The sequence below is a fragment of the Cervus elaphus genome, chromosome 25 (genome assembly GCF_910594005.1).
Source record: "Cervus elaphus chromosome 25, mCerEla1.1, whole genome shotgun sequence".
In the NCBI taxonomy this organism is placed as follows: domain Eukaryota; kingdom Metazoa; phylum Chordata; class Mammalia; order Artiodactyla; family Cervidae; genus Cervus; species Cervus elaphus.
In genome coordinates this window covers 11,183,147-11,202,777 of record NC_057839.1, presented here as the reverse complement: position 1 = coordinate 11,202,777, position 19,631 = coordinate 11,183,147, and the positions used below count along the sequence as shown (strand labels likewise).

General features: G+C 38.1%; 1 protein-coding gene across 7 annotated transcripts in view; it reads left to right on the top strand.

Moving 5' to 3' along the window:
- ARHGEF28 (Rho guanine nucleotide exchange factor 28) overlaps positions 1-19,631 on the top strand; it is a 326,609-nt gene that overhangs the window by 220,058 nt on the left and 86,920 nt on the right. For all 7 annotated transcript variants that reach the window (XM_043887235.1, XM_043887234.1, XM_043887230.1 and 4 more), the window contains 7 exons: positions 120-241; positions 3,737-4,017; positions 6,879-7,086; positions 9,806-9,917; positions 13,462-13,504; positions 18,236-18,359; positions 18,706-18,838. In XM_043887235.1, the coding sequence (XP_043743170.1) occupies positions 120-241; positions 3,737-4,017; positions 6,879-7,086; positions 9,806-9,917; positions 13,462-13,504; positions 18,236-18,359; positions 18,706-18,838 (1,023 nt within the window). The remainder of the gene's footprint in view (positions 1-119; positions 242-3,736; positions 4,018-6,878; positions 7,087-9,805; positions 9,918-13,461; positions 13,505-18,235; positions 18,360-18,705; positions 18,839-19,631) is intronic.

The window sequence follows — 19,631 nt, the reverse complement described above, 5'->3', positions numbered from 1 at the left end:
TATGTGAAGACAGCAAAATGCCATCTTGATTTTTTTCTTGTGGTTTGGTTAAGACGGTAAAGCTCGACTGTAAAATAAATTCCTTCTATTTATTTGCCCTGTTTTCATTTTTCCTCTAGATCGTTCCTTTGATGCCCTCAAAAAATCCAAGCACCCGCCAACATTTCTTGCAGCTGGTCAGCTCTCTGACATGCTGAATGGTGGTGATGAAGTCTATGCTAACTGCATGGTGATAGATCAGGTGAGGTATGAGTGCTGTCGCTAGGGGGATCTGTCGTCTTTTAAAAACGTGCGCGTGTCAGAATAACCTTGTGCATTGTAATCTCAGAAAATTCCAGCCTAAGAGCAGCCCAGGGTGATGTTGCCGTGGAGTCTCGTCATACGATCACTTAACGTAGGTCCTTCCTTGAGAACCCAGCACACCTTACCCTCCACCGAGAAGCACCGTGGGTGGGGTCTTAGGACACTGGCAAGGAGGAGAATGTGGGAACTTATCCGTGGGGCCAAAACAGGAAATGACATTTGGGAGGCCAGCTTCTTCTCTGACCTGATTATGTAATATTTGTATTCAAATCCAGCAGACACTAATGAGTGAGAGCATGAAGCCAGCCCTATGTGAGACTGTCACATAAATTACTTGCTTGATCCTCACAACACACCTATTAGTGTGTGATTAGGATACAGAGCTTTAATATTAAAACAGAATGGTGTCATGTTGCAGGGAGGCTGGAACCCTTTAGAATTCTCCACCCATTCCCTGATAGAGATTTGTGAGTTAAAACTCATAGAGACAGATGGCTTGGATGTATATCTACTTAGGGATTTATTCTTTGTCCTTTCCTGTAGCTTGGTGATCCTCACATTGTAATATTTTAAAAATTAAAGTATAGTTATAGATCTGAAAATTTCTGCATGCCCTAATTTATGGGAAATTTAAGGGATTCTCAAGAGTAATTTTGATAGCACATAATTTCTGCCTTATTTCCTGGTTTTAAAACCTGATCTCCACATAAGAGGCTTTATGTATATGCTCATTGAACAGTGATCTATTTTGTCCTTTTTGGGTGGTTGTTGTTAGTATACATATATTGTATACTATATTGTTAGTATATATATATTGTATACTATATTGTTAGTATTCATATATTGTATACTATATTGTTAGTATTCATATATTGTACCCTATTGTATCTATTACTTATAGATATTTTCTCTGATGTAAACTTTTTTATTTTCTGTCTAGTGGATGCTAATTTCTGCCCATTGGTTGAATGTCTCTTTCCTTTGGTTATGAGAAATTGTTACATTAAGTGCATAGTATAAATGGCATAGATTAGAATGATATTCAAAATGACAGAACAACCAAAAAATCAGAATGGACGTCAGCTCTCAATAACGAGTGTATTTCTTTTGGTGTAAAGCAGCTGAATGTCAGCCCCAGTTCTAGAAATCTAGACACAGAGGTTAGGACAAAGTGGGAGGTCTGGGGACGTTCTTTTAAGCTGCAAGGTGACTGGACTTCCTGGGCTATAGCAACATTCCGATTTTCACGGTTTTATTCTGTTGCCACACTTTCTCAGTGTTTAAATACATGTGTCATTGCTTTTTCATTCTGTTCCTCGGTGAACATTGCAGTACTTCCATTGACCTCCAGGAGCTAAAATTGTACTCGACTCAACATTTGTGGGGGCAAACTGTGTCTTTGTATGTTGTAAGATACACTAAAAATGGAAAACTTTCCAAACCAAAAATGAGGTTAGGATATAACTTCTGTTTGGAAGCACTTTGAGTGAGAGAAGTTTTGCTTTAATAATGTGAAGCATACATCTAAAGAGAATTCAAACAGCCTGATTGATACACTGAAATGAAGTAGAAGATTGCTGAATTTGTGCAGTGAAACAAAAATCAAAATCTGGCTACAAGTCACAAAGTTTCTTATATCGGTGTAGCGTAGTTTGTAGTATAATTACATCATTTGTTTTACTGTTCCTATGTAGATTTGAATAGTAAGGACAACATAAGGAGTCCAAATTCTGCATACTGAAAATAATTTCTAGCAATATCTGGAAAGAATCTTACTTAATTTTCTTCATCTCCCTCAATCTGGCATGGAAACCTAAAAAGACTGCTAGCTTATTTACGTACTGTTTCCCATGAATTTTCAAGGTTATCAACCTGCCTGATGAGGAAACTCACGTGATATAAACTACTTTGAAAATTATCATATTAATTACTTTGAAAAAAATTTATTTGGACATTATTTCAAGTCTGCATAGTTCAGTACAAGGAATTCTTATATACTCTTAATCAAAAAATTTCCAAACTTTACCATATTTTACTTCATTATTCTGAGTATGTATTTGTATATGTATATGTGTACTTGTAAGTGATTAAGACATGTATACAAATATTAACTTGTTTGAGAGTAAATATGATGCCCTTTTACTCAGTCTTTCATGGTGTATTTTCCTAAAAGTATGGATATTCTCTTACTTAAGCCACATAGTTACCAAAATCAGGAAATCATCATTGACACACTACTATTAGCTGTTTACAGACATTATTCAATTTTAGCCAATTGTTCCAGTAATGTTCTTTGTAGCAAAAGAAAATTCCATAGCATGTCTTGCATTTAGGTGTTGTGTCTTCTTTAATCTGGGACAGTTACTTAGTCTTTGTCTTTTATGATAATTTTGAAGAATACATTCCAGATTGTTTTTGGTGCTGCTCCCTTTGTTTTTACTGTTTTCTCGCTCAGAAGTGATGCCTTTTGATGACCACCACTTCAGATCACCAGTACTTCCTTAGGGCAAGTGTTTTTATCCACTGGTACTTAAAAAAAAAAAAAGGTTATTTATTTGGCTACCTTGGGCCTTAGCTGGATCATGTGAGATCCCCTTGTGGCGCACAGTCTCTAGTGACATGGGCTCTGGTAGTTGCAGGGCCTGGGCTTAGTTGCTCAGCAGCTTGTGGGATCTTAGCTTCCTAACTGGGGATTGAACCTGTGTTCCCCTGCACTGGAGTCATAACCGCTGAACCACCAGGGAGGTCCCCAACTGGGACTGTTTGTTCACACCGTCCAGTGGAGGTGGTACTTTCTCTTCCTGGTGAAAATTTTAGATCAGTCTTTGGCCCTCTGCTGACTCCCTCCCATGCAGACTTTTCCAGACTGCCCTTACCCTAACGCAAAGGCTCATGGCAAGAGTATGACAGGTTGCTGGCTGAGATTTGATGTTAGTATTTACAGGTAATTTAAAGTTTGGGGTATTTTCTGTCTTCCATTTATACTAAACCCATAGATCTTAGTAGCTTTATTTGGTCTTTTTGTTTGAGAGACTCAGATTTATGTGACTGCCAATAACTTGGTTTCCCAGGTTCCTACAAACTATTTTGTAAGCTAAAATGCCTACTGTTTAGTTTTTGTCTCAAGTATTTAAAACATTTCCCCTCATTTTGGGTGAGTGGTTCATAAAATGTTAAAATCACAGTCAGTTTCTGGTTTTGTAACACAGTTCATAAAACACTTGGTTGTCTTCCTTTTGTGAATTATGGGAGAGCAGGAAGTACACAAAAGTATATCATGTAAGAATTCTTTTGCTTATATAAAGAAACACAAGAACAAACAAACCAAAAAAGATAAATAAGTTGGAGGGTCTTTACATTGTGAAAACTGTATTCTTTGCTCAGCCAATCTTTCCTGCTTTTGCTCACAAAATATTTTTCTTTCAACTACCAGGTTGGTGATTTGGACATTAACTATATTAATATAGAGGGACTCCCTGCAAATACCTGTCTTGAATCTATGGGTTCTTCTTTGGGGCCTGCGAGCAGCAAACGCATCCTTCCTACTGAAGCCAGCGCTGGCACATACCCTCCAAATAAGAACACAGAAGTGACGTCACACACGGAAACCCCAGCGTCTTTCATATCATCATCTAGTTCATATGCTTCCAATTTGAATCTTTCTTTTGGTCTTCGTGGATTTGAAAAGGAGCAAAGTCATCTAAAGAAAAGAAGGTAAAGTGCCACATTTTAGAGAGAAAATGTAGAAAATCAAAGAACTTTGTAGCTGGACATGGAAAATTCTATTTTCTTATTGTTATTGCCCCCACCATTTTTATTTCTACATCAAAATTTGCCTCCTTTTAGGTTCTTCTATTTCATGACTTGAAAGTAAGATACATAAGAAAACTGACAAAAAATAGAGGAAAACCACAATGAGATACCATTTAATACTTACTAGATAAGCAAAAATTTTATAAAGTGTAATAATACCATATTTTGGTGAAAATGCGTAGGATAGAAACTCCTGTATACAGTTGATATGAGTGAAAATTGTATAATAACTTTGGAAAATATTTTGGCATTTTCTTGTAAGGTTGGATGTTCATATATATTATGACCTAGCAGTGTTACTTCTGTGTCCTAAGAGACATGTATAAGACTATTTATTGCAGTAGGAAATAACCCAAATGGTAGGGGATGAAAAGATAAATTGCACTCTAGTTACATAATGGGATACTGTACGGTAGTAACCATGAATTAACTGTGACTACATCTGCTTGCACAATCATGTGCAACTTAGAAACATGAAGTAGAACAAAAAAGGGAGCCACAGAATATTTCAGTCAGATTTCACGTTTATAAAATGCAAAAACAATCTGTTACTGTAGGGCATGTGTAATGTGCTTAAGCAATAAGGAAAAACAAATGAGAATGAAGAGGATAAAAATCCTCAAATTTAAGATACTTGTTTCATTGAGTGGGCATTGTAGGGAAAGGATAAAACCACAGTGTGGCCAATGTTTGTTTCAAGTTGAGTGGGCTGATGGGTGTTTATTTTTAATTTTTTATTGGAGTATAATTGTTTTTGCAGTGTTGTTAGTTTCTGCTGTACAGCAATGTGAATCAGTTATGTGTACACACATCCCCTCCCTCTTGGACCTCCCTCCACTTCCCCACCATCCTACCCATCTAGGTCATCAAAAAGCAGCAAATTGAGGTGTTTGTTTTATTTTTATGCTCTGTAACTTATAGTTACCTTACATATAATTTCTTGTATATGTAAAAATGTCCCAAGAACAATAGTTTTATTGTATATGATATGATTGTACATATTTATATATGTGTGTGTGTGCATGTGTGTGAGACCCTGTATCTTTGTATTTGCTTCTTATCCATTCATCCTTTAGTCTATTTTCTTTAGGGAATAGGCCCATTTTTACTGATTTCATTTTATCCTAGGGCTTCCCTGGTGGCTCAGATGGTAAAGAATCTGCCTGCAATGTGGGAGACCTGGGTTCGAGCCCTGGGTTGGAAAGATCCCCTGGAGAGGAGCCTGATGGGCTATAATCCATAGGGTTGCAGAGTTGGACACAACTGAGCGACTAAGCATGTATTACTTTCTTTAGGTAGTGAGAATGAAGAGGATTCTTCATGAGAGTGACAAACGAGAGTGAAGAAGATAAAAATTCCCAAATTTAAGATAACTGTTAAATTGAGTGGGCATTGTAGGGAAGGACTAAAACAATGGTGTGGGCACTGTTTGTTTCAAGTTGAGCCTTATATATCCAGTTTTACACATAAGATTATGAATCAAAATGACAATAAAGTGAACACACATATGAGTACATGTAAATATGTACCTGAATGAATATTCGGCAGAGACGTAGTTGATCAGAAAGGGGTGAAAGGAAGGGTAAGCAGCAGTCACTGGGTGCTGATCACTGGGTTGTACTGATAAACAACAGCTCGAGGTTAGAAACCTTTAACAGGTATTGGTACCAAGAATGATGTCTACTGCATAGATAATAAAAGATCTTCTCTAGATTTTTATTGTGTGAATTATAGTTTTAAAGATACTTCTGTGGTCGTGGCTGCAAATTAAACTGATGGGACATTTTGGGCTCTGCTTTGACACAAGAGACAAGGAAAATGACCAAATTTGAAGTCTGTTTCTGGTTCTGTTTCAAAATCAAGATGATGTGCGGTTATTAAAATTTTAGCTCCAGAAGTATAACAGCCAAAGAAAAACTACATTTTAAAAATGCATTATGCATTAACATGCCTATGGGAGTTCTCAGCCTCAAAGCTTGAGTGGTTTAAAATGGAGATGGAATGGAAGGAACTGGGAAGGTGCAAGGTCAAATTCTTGCCTTTTAATTTTATGGTTATCAAAGTTAAATGAGGAAAGGAAAGCAGTAGGTTCGCAGCATCACCACCTGCTTCTGAAATGGAATTTTCATAGGAATCATTTTTTTAAGTCTCTAAAAGTGATAATTGAACAGGAGATGTTTGGAACCTCGCTTTACTCGTGCCTGACCCATTTCTTGACACCAGCTCCAGAATGAGATCGTCACATCTTTCCTTGTCTTAGCGTCCTTCCACCCTCCTGACTTGTCCAGGGGTGAAGGAAAGAAAGCCATGCTGCATTTTTCACGTGTAAATTGCCCCAGAGCCTGCCCGCTCTCCACTAAACAGCTCAGTGGCTCTGTTTTGTATGTGTTTTTAATATTTGAAGGGTAACAATTTGGGCCTTGTAATATTCAAACCCAGGTCTCCTGCAATGCAGGCAGATTCTTTACCATCTGAGCCACCGGGGAAGCCCAGTAATTATATTTACAAAACAGAAACAATGAAGATAGTACTAATTTGAAATGACTCTTGTTAGGTTGAAATGTTCATTTGGGGAAACATAAAATCTTATTCAGGATGAGGGGAGAGGAAAAAATGACAAAAATCACTTAAGTATGAATTTTGTTAGGTATTGAATGAGAGCCCCTTGTAGCTGACACCAAGAGAGAATCTGAATTCAGGGAGATGGAGAGTCATGGCTGTCTTACTTGATGGCTTAGTTGTTTATTTGCTTTTTGCCGCAGTTCCAGCCTTGATGCCCTGGATGCTGACAGTGAAGGAGAGGGCCATTCGGAGCAGTTGCACAATTGCTACACTCCAGCGTGTCAGAGTTCCTCGAGAGCTGGCATTACTAGTGGGGATGAATTGGACTCTTTTGAGACCAACACTGAACCAGATTTTAATATCTCCAGGACGGAATCATTTTCTTTATCAAGTAACCTGCAGCTGAAGGTATTCTTATTACTATTCATTTGGTTTATTAAAAGCCTGGAAAGTATCTTGTCTAAATCTGCTCATCTCTGAAAGACAAATTATGTTTATGGTGACACGTGTGAATGTTTTTTTTAATTGAAGACCCATGAACTTCATGTCTGTCTTTTTACTCTCTCACATTCTAATGTGCATAGTCCTTACGTACAATGGCTGATTTGTTTTCATGAATCCCCACCAATGCAGATCATCTTTCATGTTTTTGGAAAATTTTACCATTTTATACAGTGTTTTCTGCCATCATCCCTTAAGCAATGGGAGAAAGGCTGGTAGTATGAAGTGAGTTTAAATGATCAAGCTTGGTGCTGGTGATGAGGTAAGTAATATTGCCAAGGCAGAGGTAACATTTGTTGAGCTGCATGAATACCATAGTCTGGAATACCATAGACTCTTAGTTTTTCCACAGGAGACAGCTTTTGTGTCTTTTTTCACATTGGAATTTCATTTCATTGTGGTTTCTTGAAATGACTAAACTCTTCCAGTCTTACAGGGAAGCCCTTTTCTGTTTGGACCTATGTTTCTTTTTTATTTTTATTGTCCACTTGTTTTCTTTTTAAACGGAGTTTACTCTGTAAATGCAATGTGTTTGAGTAAAACTCTATTGAGTAAAACAATGTGTTTATAGCAAAACTATAAAACGATGTGTGCTGTGCCTTAACATCTCTTATCTCAAACATATGATGGTTATGATTATGTTTTATTTTTATACTATTCTCTACAATATGTAAAACATGCTTCATGTATGTACAAAATACATAATCTCATAACTCACCTAGGATATAAAGTGCTATTTTTATTTTAACTTTTGATCTGTTAAAGTTCTGCAGAGGTTAGATGTCCACATTGCCCAAAGCTTGGTGACAGAGTCAGAACTCAAATCTAGGCCTTCTGACCCCAGAATCTGAATCCTTTACCCTTAGCTCTGAGGTCTGTGGAGCTGTCGTCATCTTCTGAAACTAAAGATCATGTGATATTTCTGGATAATAAAAATTAGATATGGTTGTTCATGTTGCTGTTTCTCAAACTTGTAATTTGAATGGAACTGTGAAAAACTCATCATTATTTAGAAGAAAAAGTAGTTCTCTGTGAAACAGTTCTATACTGTTCACTTTTAAGAAGAATCTGTCCTATAAATTATGGCTTGCCTTGCCTTTGTAATTACCCTGTATAACTTTTTGCCAAGGAATTCTGGATAATTTTCAAATTCCTATTGTTAGGAAAAATGATTACCATGCATGACTTCAATGCAGAGGATGGCACTTGGCTAAGGCCCTTTGTGGCCAACTCACTGTTAGGGGAAAACTTAGGTTGGCATTTTGGACCTCCAGGCCCACTGGGTCTTTCCTAATAAGAAAGTCATGGAGCCATGGCTCAAGGCCATTCAAAGCAAGGTCAGGCTTCTATTTTCAACTTTCCTCCAGGCTCTTTAACTAAACCACGAGCCTAAGGCAACTATATGCTTTTACTTATGGAGAACAAAAGGAAATAGTGCTTCTCAAGGGCTGTTGCTGATGCCTTAATTTTAGTAACACATTTTGCAGCACTTTCTTTTACCTCTAACCAATAGGAAGTGGGCATCAGTCCTAAGTCCACATGGCCTCTGTTGGATGGGTTTGGGTACCATAAATGGCTTTAGTGACATTCTGTTGCACATTCATGTAAGATCTCTAGAACATGTAAGAAAAACATGTTTTTATTATCTTGCCTTCTTGCACTTTCACATATGTTGGCAATATAATGATAGAAATAATAGGTTGTTGGGCAAGCAGGAAGAAAACAGCAGGTCATTTTAAAGGGATAAAGTTAAACTATATAAACCAGTGGTAATTCAAACAAAATCCCAGGAAGTGCTGGATGGAAGATCTGTTGAAAGATGAGCAAAGACTAGAAGGATTTGTATAATGCTCCGATGTATTCTTTTTTGGAGGCTGCAGCTAGTATTACAAATAGCCTTTGTGTGTTAGTCACTCAGTCACGTCTGACTCTGCGATCTCATGGACTGTAGCCTGCCAGGCTCCTCTGTCTGTGGAATTCTTCAGGCAAGAATACTGGAGTGGGTAGTCATTCTCTTCTCCAGGGGATCTTCCCAACCCAGGGATCAAACCTTGGTTGCCTGCATTGCAGGCAGATTCTTTGCCATATGAGCTTACCAGGGAAGTCCTCAGGAAATAGCCATTAGGAATTTTTAAAAACATAATTTTAGGTGACTGTTTCTCTACCTTCTAATAATTGTTATGTTTATAGATATCAGTTCATCTGGAATTTTGCTTAAATGCTACAGTTTAAAATTATAAAAATAAATGACAACTCAGGCCAAAAAAAGTCAGACTTATTGAATATGCAGAGAAAACCATGTGACTTAATCTTTCATTTTTAACCAACATGGTTAGAATATTATACTTGTATCCTAAGTATATACTTAAGTATATCCTATATACTTGTCTAAGGTGTATAGGAACTATTCCCGCAGCTCAAGTTTACTAAAGCATTCAAAAGAAAATAGCATTTTTTAAAGTTGTGAGTGAGAGACAAACAGAAACAAATCATTAATAAGATTACATCAGAAATATTCAAGTTGAATCTTTTTGTAAAGATCCTGATTTAGTAACGTTGATGATGAGTGCATACTTTCAAGTCTTCTATAGAATTTTTTAAAAAGCTTTGTTATGATTTCTTTCAGGAATCATTGTTTTCTGGAATCCGTTCACGTTCGTATTCCTGCTCATCACCCAAAATTTCTTTAGGAAAAACTCGATTGATCCGTGATTTTACAGTGTGTAATTCAGTTGAAGGTAAGCATTATTTACCATTTGGCTGTGAAAGCATTCTTTTCCAGAGTGGATTTTCAGTTAGTAAAAGTACATAAAATATATAAGAGGAGCAGGAAAGTATTCTAAATTTCATTTTCCCTATTGAGTTTTCTAAACTTAGCAAAACCCTCAGCTCACTGGATATCACATAAAGCATAAATTTTATTTTGATGAAATCACAAATATGTACACATCTCTCTGCTGCCTTATTTTTTTAATAAAATGTTTTCCTCAAGGGCAGTGTAAACTAGAATTTATTCTAGGTTCCTTATTGTGAGGGCTTTAGAGAATTTTATTTAAGTAAATTAGTGCTGAAATAACCCAACTCCCCAGAGGCAAAGCATTGCAAAATTGATTATCTTCATTTCTTTATTTAATAAGGAACTTTAGCAAGTCAAAATAATAGAACATACTTGAAACACCAATAGGTGTATCTCAAACAGTATTTTTTGTGGCCCATGTAAACAATTGTAGATAAACTTTTATACAATCAAATTTTAACTAAAATACAGTATACCTACAGAGAATTGATGCTTTTGAACTGTGGTGTTGGAGAAGACTCTTGAGAGTCCCTTGGACTGCAAGGAGATCCAACCAGTCTATCCTAAAGGAAATCAGTCCTTAATATTCATTGGAAGGACTGATCCTGAAGCTGAAATTCCAATATTTTGGCCACCTGATGCAAAGAACTGAGTCATTGGAAAAGACCCTGATGCTGGGAAAGATCGAAGGTTGGAGAAGAGGACGACAGGATGAGATGGTTTGATGGCATCACTGACTCGGTGGACATGAGTTTGAGCAAGCTCTGGGAGTTGGTGATGAACAGGGAGGCCTGGCGTGCTGCAAAAAGTCAGCCATGACTGAGCAACTGAACTGACCTGAACTGATACCTACAGAAAAGAGTGCATATTATAAGCATATAGCTTGATGAATTTTCAAAAGTGAATTCAGATCAATAAGTAGAATAGTTGTGGCAACTCAGAGCTGCCCTTGTAGTCCCTTTTAGCTACTACCCCAATTGTTAGCTTAATTCTGGAGTGTGATTATTTAATACTTTCTGTTCGTAGTGTATTATGTAATAATTACATTTAAAAGTATTATTTGGAAGTATTAATGTCAGTCTGTAGTATATAGTATTATTACACATTTTTTGTCATTATATATCAGATAATGCCTTTTTTGGTCTGTTATCCTTAAGAGTCTTAGAGGACTCAGAAAGCAAGAGATGTGCTTAAGTATTCTCAATATTTAGAATATTTAAAATAGGACTTATTTTACTCCTTCTTTTTTCTTTCCTTTTTTCTTATTCTTGCTTTGTTACATTGCCGTTATTTTGCATTTTTATGCTATGTGGAGCAATATTGAAAGTGTAATCTTTGTGCTTGGACCTGCCATTCTAAAACAATGACTCATGAATGGAGACGTTCAGTCAATATTTGCTGAGTGAATATACCAGACAAAATGCATAAAATACAAAACAAGTGCTGCAAGGCATTTTTTTTTCCCTTTTTCTTCCTGGGATGTCTTTTTGGAAGAAGAGAAAACAACGCTGATACAAATGTCAGTTTTGGTTTTTAGAATGGAAAGATGGAGAGAAAGGACTAAGAAAAAGCAAGGATACAACTACCTTGAGGGGACAGGAGTAGAAGATGGATTGAATTTGCCCTGGATTTTTTTTTTTTTTTAATACCATAAGTCTTTCTAGGATCTCCAGGTCCCCCTGACCTTAGCTTAGGTTGGGATTCCTTTTAATGGCAGCGTTGATACCTTTTCACTGTGTATGATCACAGCACATGTGTGAAAGCTTGACTGCTTTGAAGATGTGTTCTAATGTTTCATTGTTCAGTCTGCTTAATCAGAGGTAAATTGATATTTGTGTTCTTATAAATCCTCAATCAATGAGTTTTGAGTAGCTCTAAATTTTTTTCTATTTGAGCAGAGTACAAGTTTTCTTTTCGTCAGTGGAAAACTCTAGTACATGAGCTATAATATAGATATACAAAGATAGTCTTTCAGTCTTTTTTATACGTATTTGTAATGTTCTGTTTTCCTTATCATTTCCAAAGGGTTACTTATGATAATTTCTCATGCTTTTTTTTTTTTTTGGTTCTGTTTTTTTTGAGCCCAGAGTACAGTGGTGGCAACTTTATTATTTAATGTTTTATGCATGAAACAAAATTCACTATAATTCCCTTTGGTAGTTCATGGGTTTAGATAAAAAGGAATATTCTCAATGTTGAAATGACAATTACAGCATCACTAAGACAGACGAAAGTGCTCTACATTTAAGAATTTGAGAAGTGCAGTGAATATACTTTTGAACATTATTGTGCTCTGAGGGATGGAATCCTGTTAGATTTTGTCCAGTTTCCTGAGCCTGATTCTATTACTTTATTCGCTTGATTATTTTGGCTATATGGCTTATTCTCCTGACACCTCAGTCTGTGTACCATGAGAATAAAGCTTTCTGCTGATGACTTAATTTGCAGGATATTTAATGGGAGGAAAATAAAAGTCTTCAGATTCTTCACAGTGGGTTTTCTACTACCTACAAGATAGTCTTGGGTTCAGCAGTGAAATTCCACATTTCCGAGGATGTGTATTTCTTAGTTTTCCTCCGTGTCCCTCTGGCCCGTTTCCCGCTGCAGCCCAGCCTTGCCTCTTCACTGTCCTGGACTGTGACAGTGTCCCTGCCGCATGGATGCTGGGCTCCACAGGGGCCGTCCCCCTTCAGTGCCTCTCACTGTGTACACATCAGTGCCTCTGCTCCATCCCTGGGGACGCAAGGTGGTGCTGAGCTGCATGCACGAGTCTCCCCTTCCTACTCTCCCACCCCCGAGTCCGGCGGGGGAGGGACTCCCCCATCCCATAAGCCCCAAAGCCGATCTCCAAACTGACTGCTCTGTGAAGGCACTGCAGATATATTAAAATGGACTCTCCCTTAGGCTGGCTTTCAAGACTTTTAAGTTTTGCGAAAAAGCCTCTAAGATATTTATTGATTCTGTATTATGTGGGAAAACGAGTGTTAAGAATAAGGAATGAAGGGATAGGAGGGAAATCTGGGGGAGAATGGATATGTATATGTATGGCTGAGTCCCTTTGCCATCTGCCTGAACTATCACAGCATTGTTAATTGGCTATGTTCCAAAATAAAATAAAAAGTTAAAAAAAAACAACAACAACAACAGGGGATGAAGCCCTAGTGAGAGATACTGAGAAAGATAGAACTGGGTTTCCACCCTTCTGAAAATGTTTGCTGCCCCTTGCTGATGCTAACTTAGTTCATAAAATCATTGAATGTTGCCATATTTTGGCCTCCTCTCCATTTTCTCTGAATTAGGGAAAGTGTTAAAGATATCTGGAGCAGTGCCCTAGTTATACAAAATAACTTGTTTTCTTGTTATTTGCTAACTGGTGCTATGTATCATGATAAGGTAGAGCTGAATACATTGTGTGCACTTCAGACTAACACATGACTGCTAGTTCGTCTGCCTTGGTTTTCATTCTGTTGTTCTGTGTCTTGTAGAGCAAAGAGCCTACAGCTTGCCGGAGCCACCAAGAGAAAAAAGGTATTTTGACTCTTTCAGATTTCCTGAGGCACTGTTTGATCCGTCTTTGGAAATGTTTAGCCGTCGTTTCCGATGCCCGTTCAGTAGCTTGTGGGAGGCTGTGCTTGACGAGCCGGCCCGAGGCTCCGCTCCCTTTGTGACCCGTACGGGCGGCCGTGTGCCGGCTGCTCCTCAGCGCCTGGATGAGCGGGGCTCAGGACGGGAAGCGTAGGCTGGGGTGGTTTTCAAAGCCGAACACGTCCTTGCCCAGGACAGTGGGGAGCGGTGTGAGACCGCCTGCTTTAGGAAGGTCTGTCCACCACGACAGGAAGACTGCTGCGTGACAACAGGCCCCTGGCGCCAGTTACAGAGAGTGCCTAACATCCCTGCTGTCCGATGTCACGGAGTCTTGTTTAGAAGGGTGAAGTCTGAAACAAAGAATAAATGATACAGAAAATGCTTTGAACGTTATCAACTTTCTGATTACTATGCAGATTTGGAAGCTGTACGCCCTACGCTGCTCTTTCCTCTAGAAGGAAAAACTGTCCTTGGAGTTAACCTTGGGCAGCCGATGAGCCAGCAGAGTGGACCGCTGTGTTCTGTGGGTCTTGAGAAACTAACTGTTCATGAGTCACACTGTGAAATAGCCCTGGGGTTATGTCAGAAATGGCACAGATGTTTTGACTTTGAGAGACCATCTGAGAAGGAAGAAAATAGTTTTAATTTGGGTGCTATTAATGCTCAAACTCTGAGATCTTTTACTATACAGATCAGAATGGACTATTTTGCTTTAAATTTTGGACTAGAAGTATGAATAAGAAAAAGAAATCTCCTTTTGTTCCTTTCTATTTTTTGGAAACCAGAATAGAAGTTTTGAAGCAGAGACAGACTAAGAATGCCCTTTAAGAATAGACTGATGAGGATGGCATCAGGACAATGACGATGATGACAGTAGAGAGCAATAACTGTTGTTGGGTGTTTTTATGTGCCTGGCACCATTTTAGATGATTTACGTTTATTACTTATTTAAATGCTTTACTGACTGCTTCTGGAATTTGTTCATCATCCTGGTCATCATTTTGATTAGCAGTCTTCTCCTTGCCATCCTTTTAACAATTGAAGTAATGGACTGATTGTAAAGATTTTTTTTAAATCAAAAATATTTTCCATCAGGAGAGGAATTTAAGACTGAAAGAGCCAATGTCAGAATAGGTTAAGTACTGACTTATGAAATGTGTTAGCTTGAATGGAGACACAGACAGAACAGCCTGATGGACATGGGGCAGCAGGGAGGAAAGAGGAGGTGGGTTGTGTGGAGAGAGTAACATGGAAACCTACATAATCATATGTAAAACACATAGCCAGTGGGAATTTGCTGAATGACCCGGGGAACTCAAATCAGAGTTCCGTTAACAACCTAGAGGGGTGGGATGGGGAGAGAGATGGGAGTGAGGTTCAAGAGGGAAGGGACACATGTATACTGTGGCCGATTCATGTTGATGTTTGGCAGAGACCAACCCAATTCTGTAAAGCAATTATCCTTCAATTAAAAAACAAATGAATTTAGAATTAAAAAAACAAAAAGTAAAAGAGCTTGAACAACAACAAAAAAAGTGTTAACTTGGACAGGATGTATAAGGAGCATCTCTTTCTCTCATATTCCTCATTCCTGTTTTTTTCCCCATTCTTTGGTCTGTCTCTGGTCTACATCTTGAAAGCATTCACCTTTCTTAGTCACATCCCCTGGTGTAGCCAGTAGAGTCGATCTTTCACTTCACCTACTGTATTCCTGATAGCTTATTGGTTACGCCAGTATGATACCTGCCTAGACCCTAATGCTTTGCTTTGGTCATGTTATAGATATTTACTTGAGGGTTTGCCTTCTGCAGAACTCCCTTATTTATGTTGATCACTTAGTTTCTGGAAAAGAGTTCAGCCAGGTAAAAGGGGTGGGGGGGCTCATTTTGAACCTTGCAGGCTCATTCCTGTAGGAGCAGACACTTCATCTATCCCAAGTTCTTAGGATTATATGGTATGACTCAGTTGTTTTATTGCCACCATCCATCTTAAATCTGATGGATCTACTGCCTTTTATTTAAAAAAAAAAAAAAAAGAAAAACCCTGAGCTTCTGAGTATTCAAAGTTGAAGTCTCAATTCTGTCAATTTTCAATTTGGATAACTGGAGCTTTTTAGTTAGATGCCCAGTTCTTTAAAAAAAAAAAAAAAAGTTAGGAATTAAGATATTGAGGCTATATCCATATTATTAAGATACTTTAAATATCTGTTTATCTATTAAAAAGGTAATATCAAGATTCTCTGAAGAATGGGGCTTGTAAAACTGTATTGTGAGTAATCTTATTGGTCATCAAATCAATAATAGAGTTAGGCATTCTTGTTCTGGGATGTGGAAAGAGTTTAAGTAAATTTTTTTTACAGATTTTGATAAATTGAAGACTGTTTACATTCTGTTATGAAATCAGTTGAGGATTTTTCCCTCTGAGTTCTTCTCTAAAGTAACTAATTGCTATGTAAGTGAATACCACATAGCTAAATTAGATTTGAAACATGGAATCAACCAACCTTCTACATCTGCCCAGAAGTTACACTGTGATTTTCATTCTTACAATCTGAAAGTGGCTCATGTCTATGATCCTCACTGTCTACCAGGTTAGATGATTCAGAGTTTCTAATATTTAGTGTTTCAGTATTTTTTGGTTTACTTTGTCACATCTTGGTTCTTCTCAGCCTTTGAATTTAAAGATTAAAAGGTATAATTTTATGTCATTTTTAGAAGAAGTATATGTTATTGTTGTTCAGTCATTAAATCGTGTCCAACTCTTTCTGACCCCATAGACTGTAGCACACCAGGCTTCCCTGTCCTTCATTATCTCCCATATAGGATATTTGCCAAATTAGGTGCACATATAGGTTTTAAATCAAAGCTGTAATGTTGTTCTTGATACAGTTTTCTGTAGCATGGGAAGGAGTTGGAGTAGAGTCAGATAAACAAGAAAACGTTTTCTTTTATTTGAGAGAGTGTTGTGTTCCTGCTGTGAAGTAGGAGAGAGGACTTCTTGACTTCAGAATTCATATTGATCTTATCATTCTTTAGTTCCAAGAGTTAGGTCTCCTCCCATATTGTTCTTCTCTTAGATATTGGAGTGCTCTTGATGGGGTCCCAAAAGGTGTTCCAGAGAGGATTTTTTTCAGCTTTTAAATGTACTTTTTTCTCCATTCCATATTATTCCAAGAGTTTTGCAAAGTAGGATGCTTAAAACACAAGAGGTATAGAACTTTATGGATATATTAACCAGTGAGTTATCTGAGAAGGTGGCTGTGAAAGTAGAAGGAAAATAAGAGGGCCTGGGTTCCTCGTGTTATTCTGAGTAGTTGTAAGACACTTTCATTTCTGTTTACCTTTGAAACTACTTTTTGTAAGTAGAAAACCCAGTTTCACTAACTGCAGGGTTTTAGTGGCAGGACACACACTGTCCTGCAGGACCAAGAAGTAGCTCTGAAGTATTCCTTATTTATTTTAAATGCATTCATAGATTGGAATTCCCAAGTCTAATAGAAAGGTCAAATAACTTAGTTTTGTTTAATGTGTACCAGGTAGTTACATGTTATCTTTAAGTGTGAGAAAGAACCTTAGAAATAATTTAGTCTTTGATTAGATAGGAAAAATTGAAGTCCTAGAAAGTTGTCATTTTACATTTCATGCATATCTATAGTATGCTTGCTTTTGAAAAATATTTCCCAGGGATGAAGCTATTAGCCACTAACACTGACAAATGAGAAGTCTGAGGGGGTTGGAGAGACATTGGTTATGAAATGTTTACTATGGAAATAGTCTGCAGAAATGTTATCTGCTTGGTCTTTAATATATTCACGCTTTCTGTGATAAGATTAGAAGTATCAGAAGATCAGAGACAGTTCTGGGAAAATAAGAAAGTTCCAGGGAAATTTTATTTTCATAGCTGGGACCCTTTTTTTCCTCCTAAAGAGTGATTCTGTGGGCTAGTGGAAAATAAATGATATTCAGTGTGTTCAAAGATTGGGTACAGTTACCTTCAGCTTGCCTCTTATTTTGAGGGGGTTTCTGTAGTCTTCTGTCCCTTCCAACAGAGAGAATCTCAGGTTGCAGAAACACTGACTGAGTGGGAGAGATGGAACCCTGAGGCAGATGATCTGTTTCTCAGGCTATATGGACAAAGAAATGTGTGTCCTCTGAGTATTGTCTCTGTTCCAAAAGTAAATAAAGTCCCAGTTTCATGTCATTAGTTATTTGGCTTCTGGGTACTAGAAAAATTCTATTAGCATGGTAAACAGGGAAATGAACGTTTTTAGAATAAAGCTGTGATTCTAAGGTTTCCTTTATTTCTCCAACATTTTAATATAAAATTTTTTAAGTATTCAGAAAGGCTGAAAGAATTATATACTAGAACACCTGTTTCCACCACCTAGATTCTGTAATCGTTAACATTGTGAGATAGTTCCTTTATCACATACCTGTTCACCTATTCATCTATAAGATGTATTTTTGATAGTGTCTATTCTTATCTTTAGAATTACCATTAAAGGCTGAAAAGATATATATGTTTAAATATATGTATAATATATGTACACAGAAATATATGTGTAAAATACATCTGTGTATTTGTCTATGCACACATGTATGTATGTGTGACTCCTGGTTTTTTTGCTCCCTCTGATAAGTTTTATAAGCTGTGATAACAGGTTCTTTTTTGTAGAATTCAGGAAGAAGAATGGGATAAATACATCATACCTGCCAAATCAGAATCTGAAAAATACAAAGTGAGCCGAACTTTTAGCTTCCTCATGAACAGGATGACCAGTCCTCGGAATAAATCGAAGGTAATTCAGGTTTTATGCCTACCATCTATAAAGCATGAATGGCTCAGTTTTTGAGCAATTAGTATAGTTTGCACTTTCCCTTTAAATTCACTTACCATAGATTTTATACACGCATGTTTAAACACCTCTGTATTTCTTGTGGGGTATTTTCCAACGCATTGGAAATACAGGGACCACTTCATCCTGGTAGATGTTACATTTTGGCATTATCATATCTCTCAATGTGTGGCCCTTCTATCCTGATAGAACACGTAAAGACTTTGTATGACTTCTCTAAATTGGCTGGCTCTGAGCATTTTTCTTTTCTTGTTTTTTGCCCACTTTGCTGCTGCTGCCATACCTGAAGACAAAAGGCAAGGATGCCAAAGACAAAGAGAAACTGACTCGACATCAGTTTGTCCCTGGAACTTTCTCTGGGGTTCTGCAGTGCTTGGTTTGCGATAAAACGCTCCTGGGGAAAGAGTCATTCCAGTGTTCCAGTAAGTTCCTGGGCCCCACATGTGCTGTCTTCGTACTCGGCCTCCCCCGAGAACAAACATCCTGGGAGTAGTGCCGTCGCTCAGGGTGTTCACGTGGACTTCTGTTTTGGGGTCTACGTGTGGTTTCATTAGCAAGCAATGACCCGTGATGGCTGACTCCATACTTTTTGTCCACATGTGATGTGAAATGTGAAGTCGCTCAGTGGTGTCTGACTCTTTGTGACCCCGTGAACTGTAGCCCACCAGGCTCCTCCGTCCATGGGATTCTCCAGGCAAGAATACTGGAGTGGGTTGCCATTTCCTTCTCCAGGGGATCTTCCCGACTCAGGGATCAAACCTGGGTCTCCCACATTGCAGGCAGACACTTCACCCTCTGAGCCACCAGGGAAGCCATAGTCTGTCCCAAAACAGGCTTGCATGCCTCACTGCCTACTGACGTCTCCACTTGGAAGTCTAAACAGTGTCACACATGTTACGTGTCCCTGATGGAGCTCCTCTCACTCCCCTCTGTGCCCACCTACAAGCTGACCCTCTCAGTTAATGGCAGTCCCATCCTTCCAGCCAAATGCTTGTGCCAGAATTATTCCCACATCCAAGCCTTCAACGTTACTCTTGGCTCTAGCTTCAAAATATGTTAATATTTAGAGCCAGCCACTTCTCACACCTGCCACTGTTAGCAGCTTGGTCTAAAGATGCCATCTCAATGGCTTTGCAACTGGTTCCCTTGGGCATTTACTGCAAAAAGTATGATTCCCAAAACCTTAGTCTGAGCGCGTTTGTCAAGGCATTTATC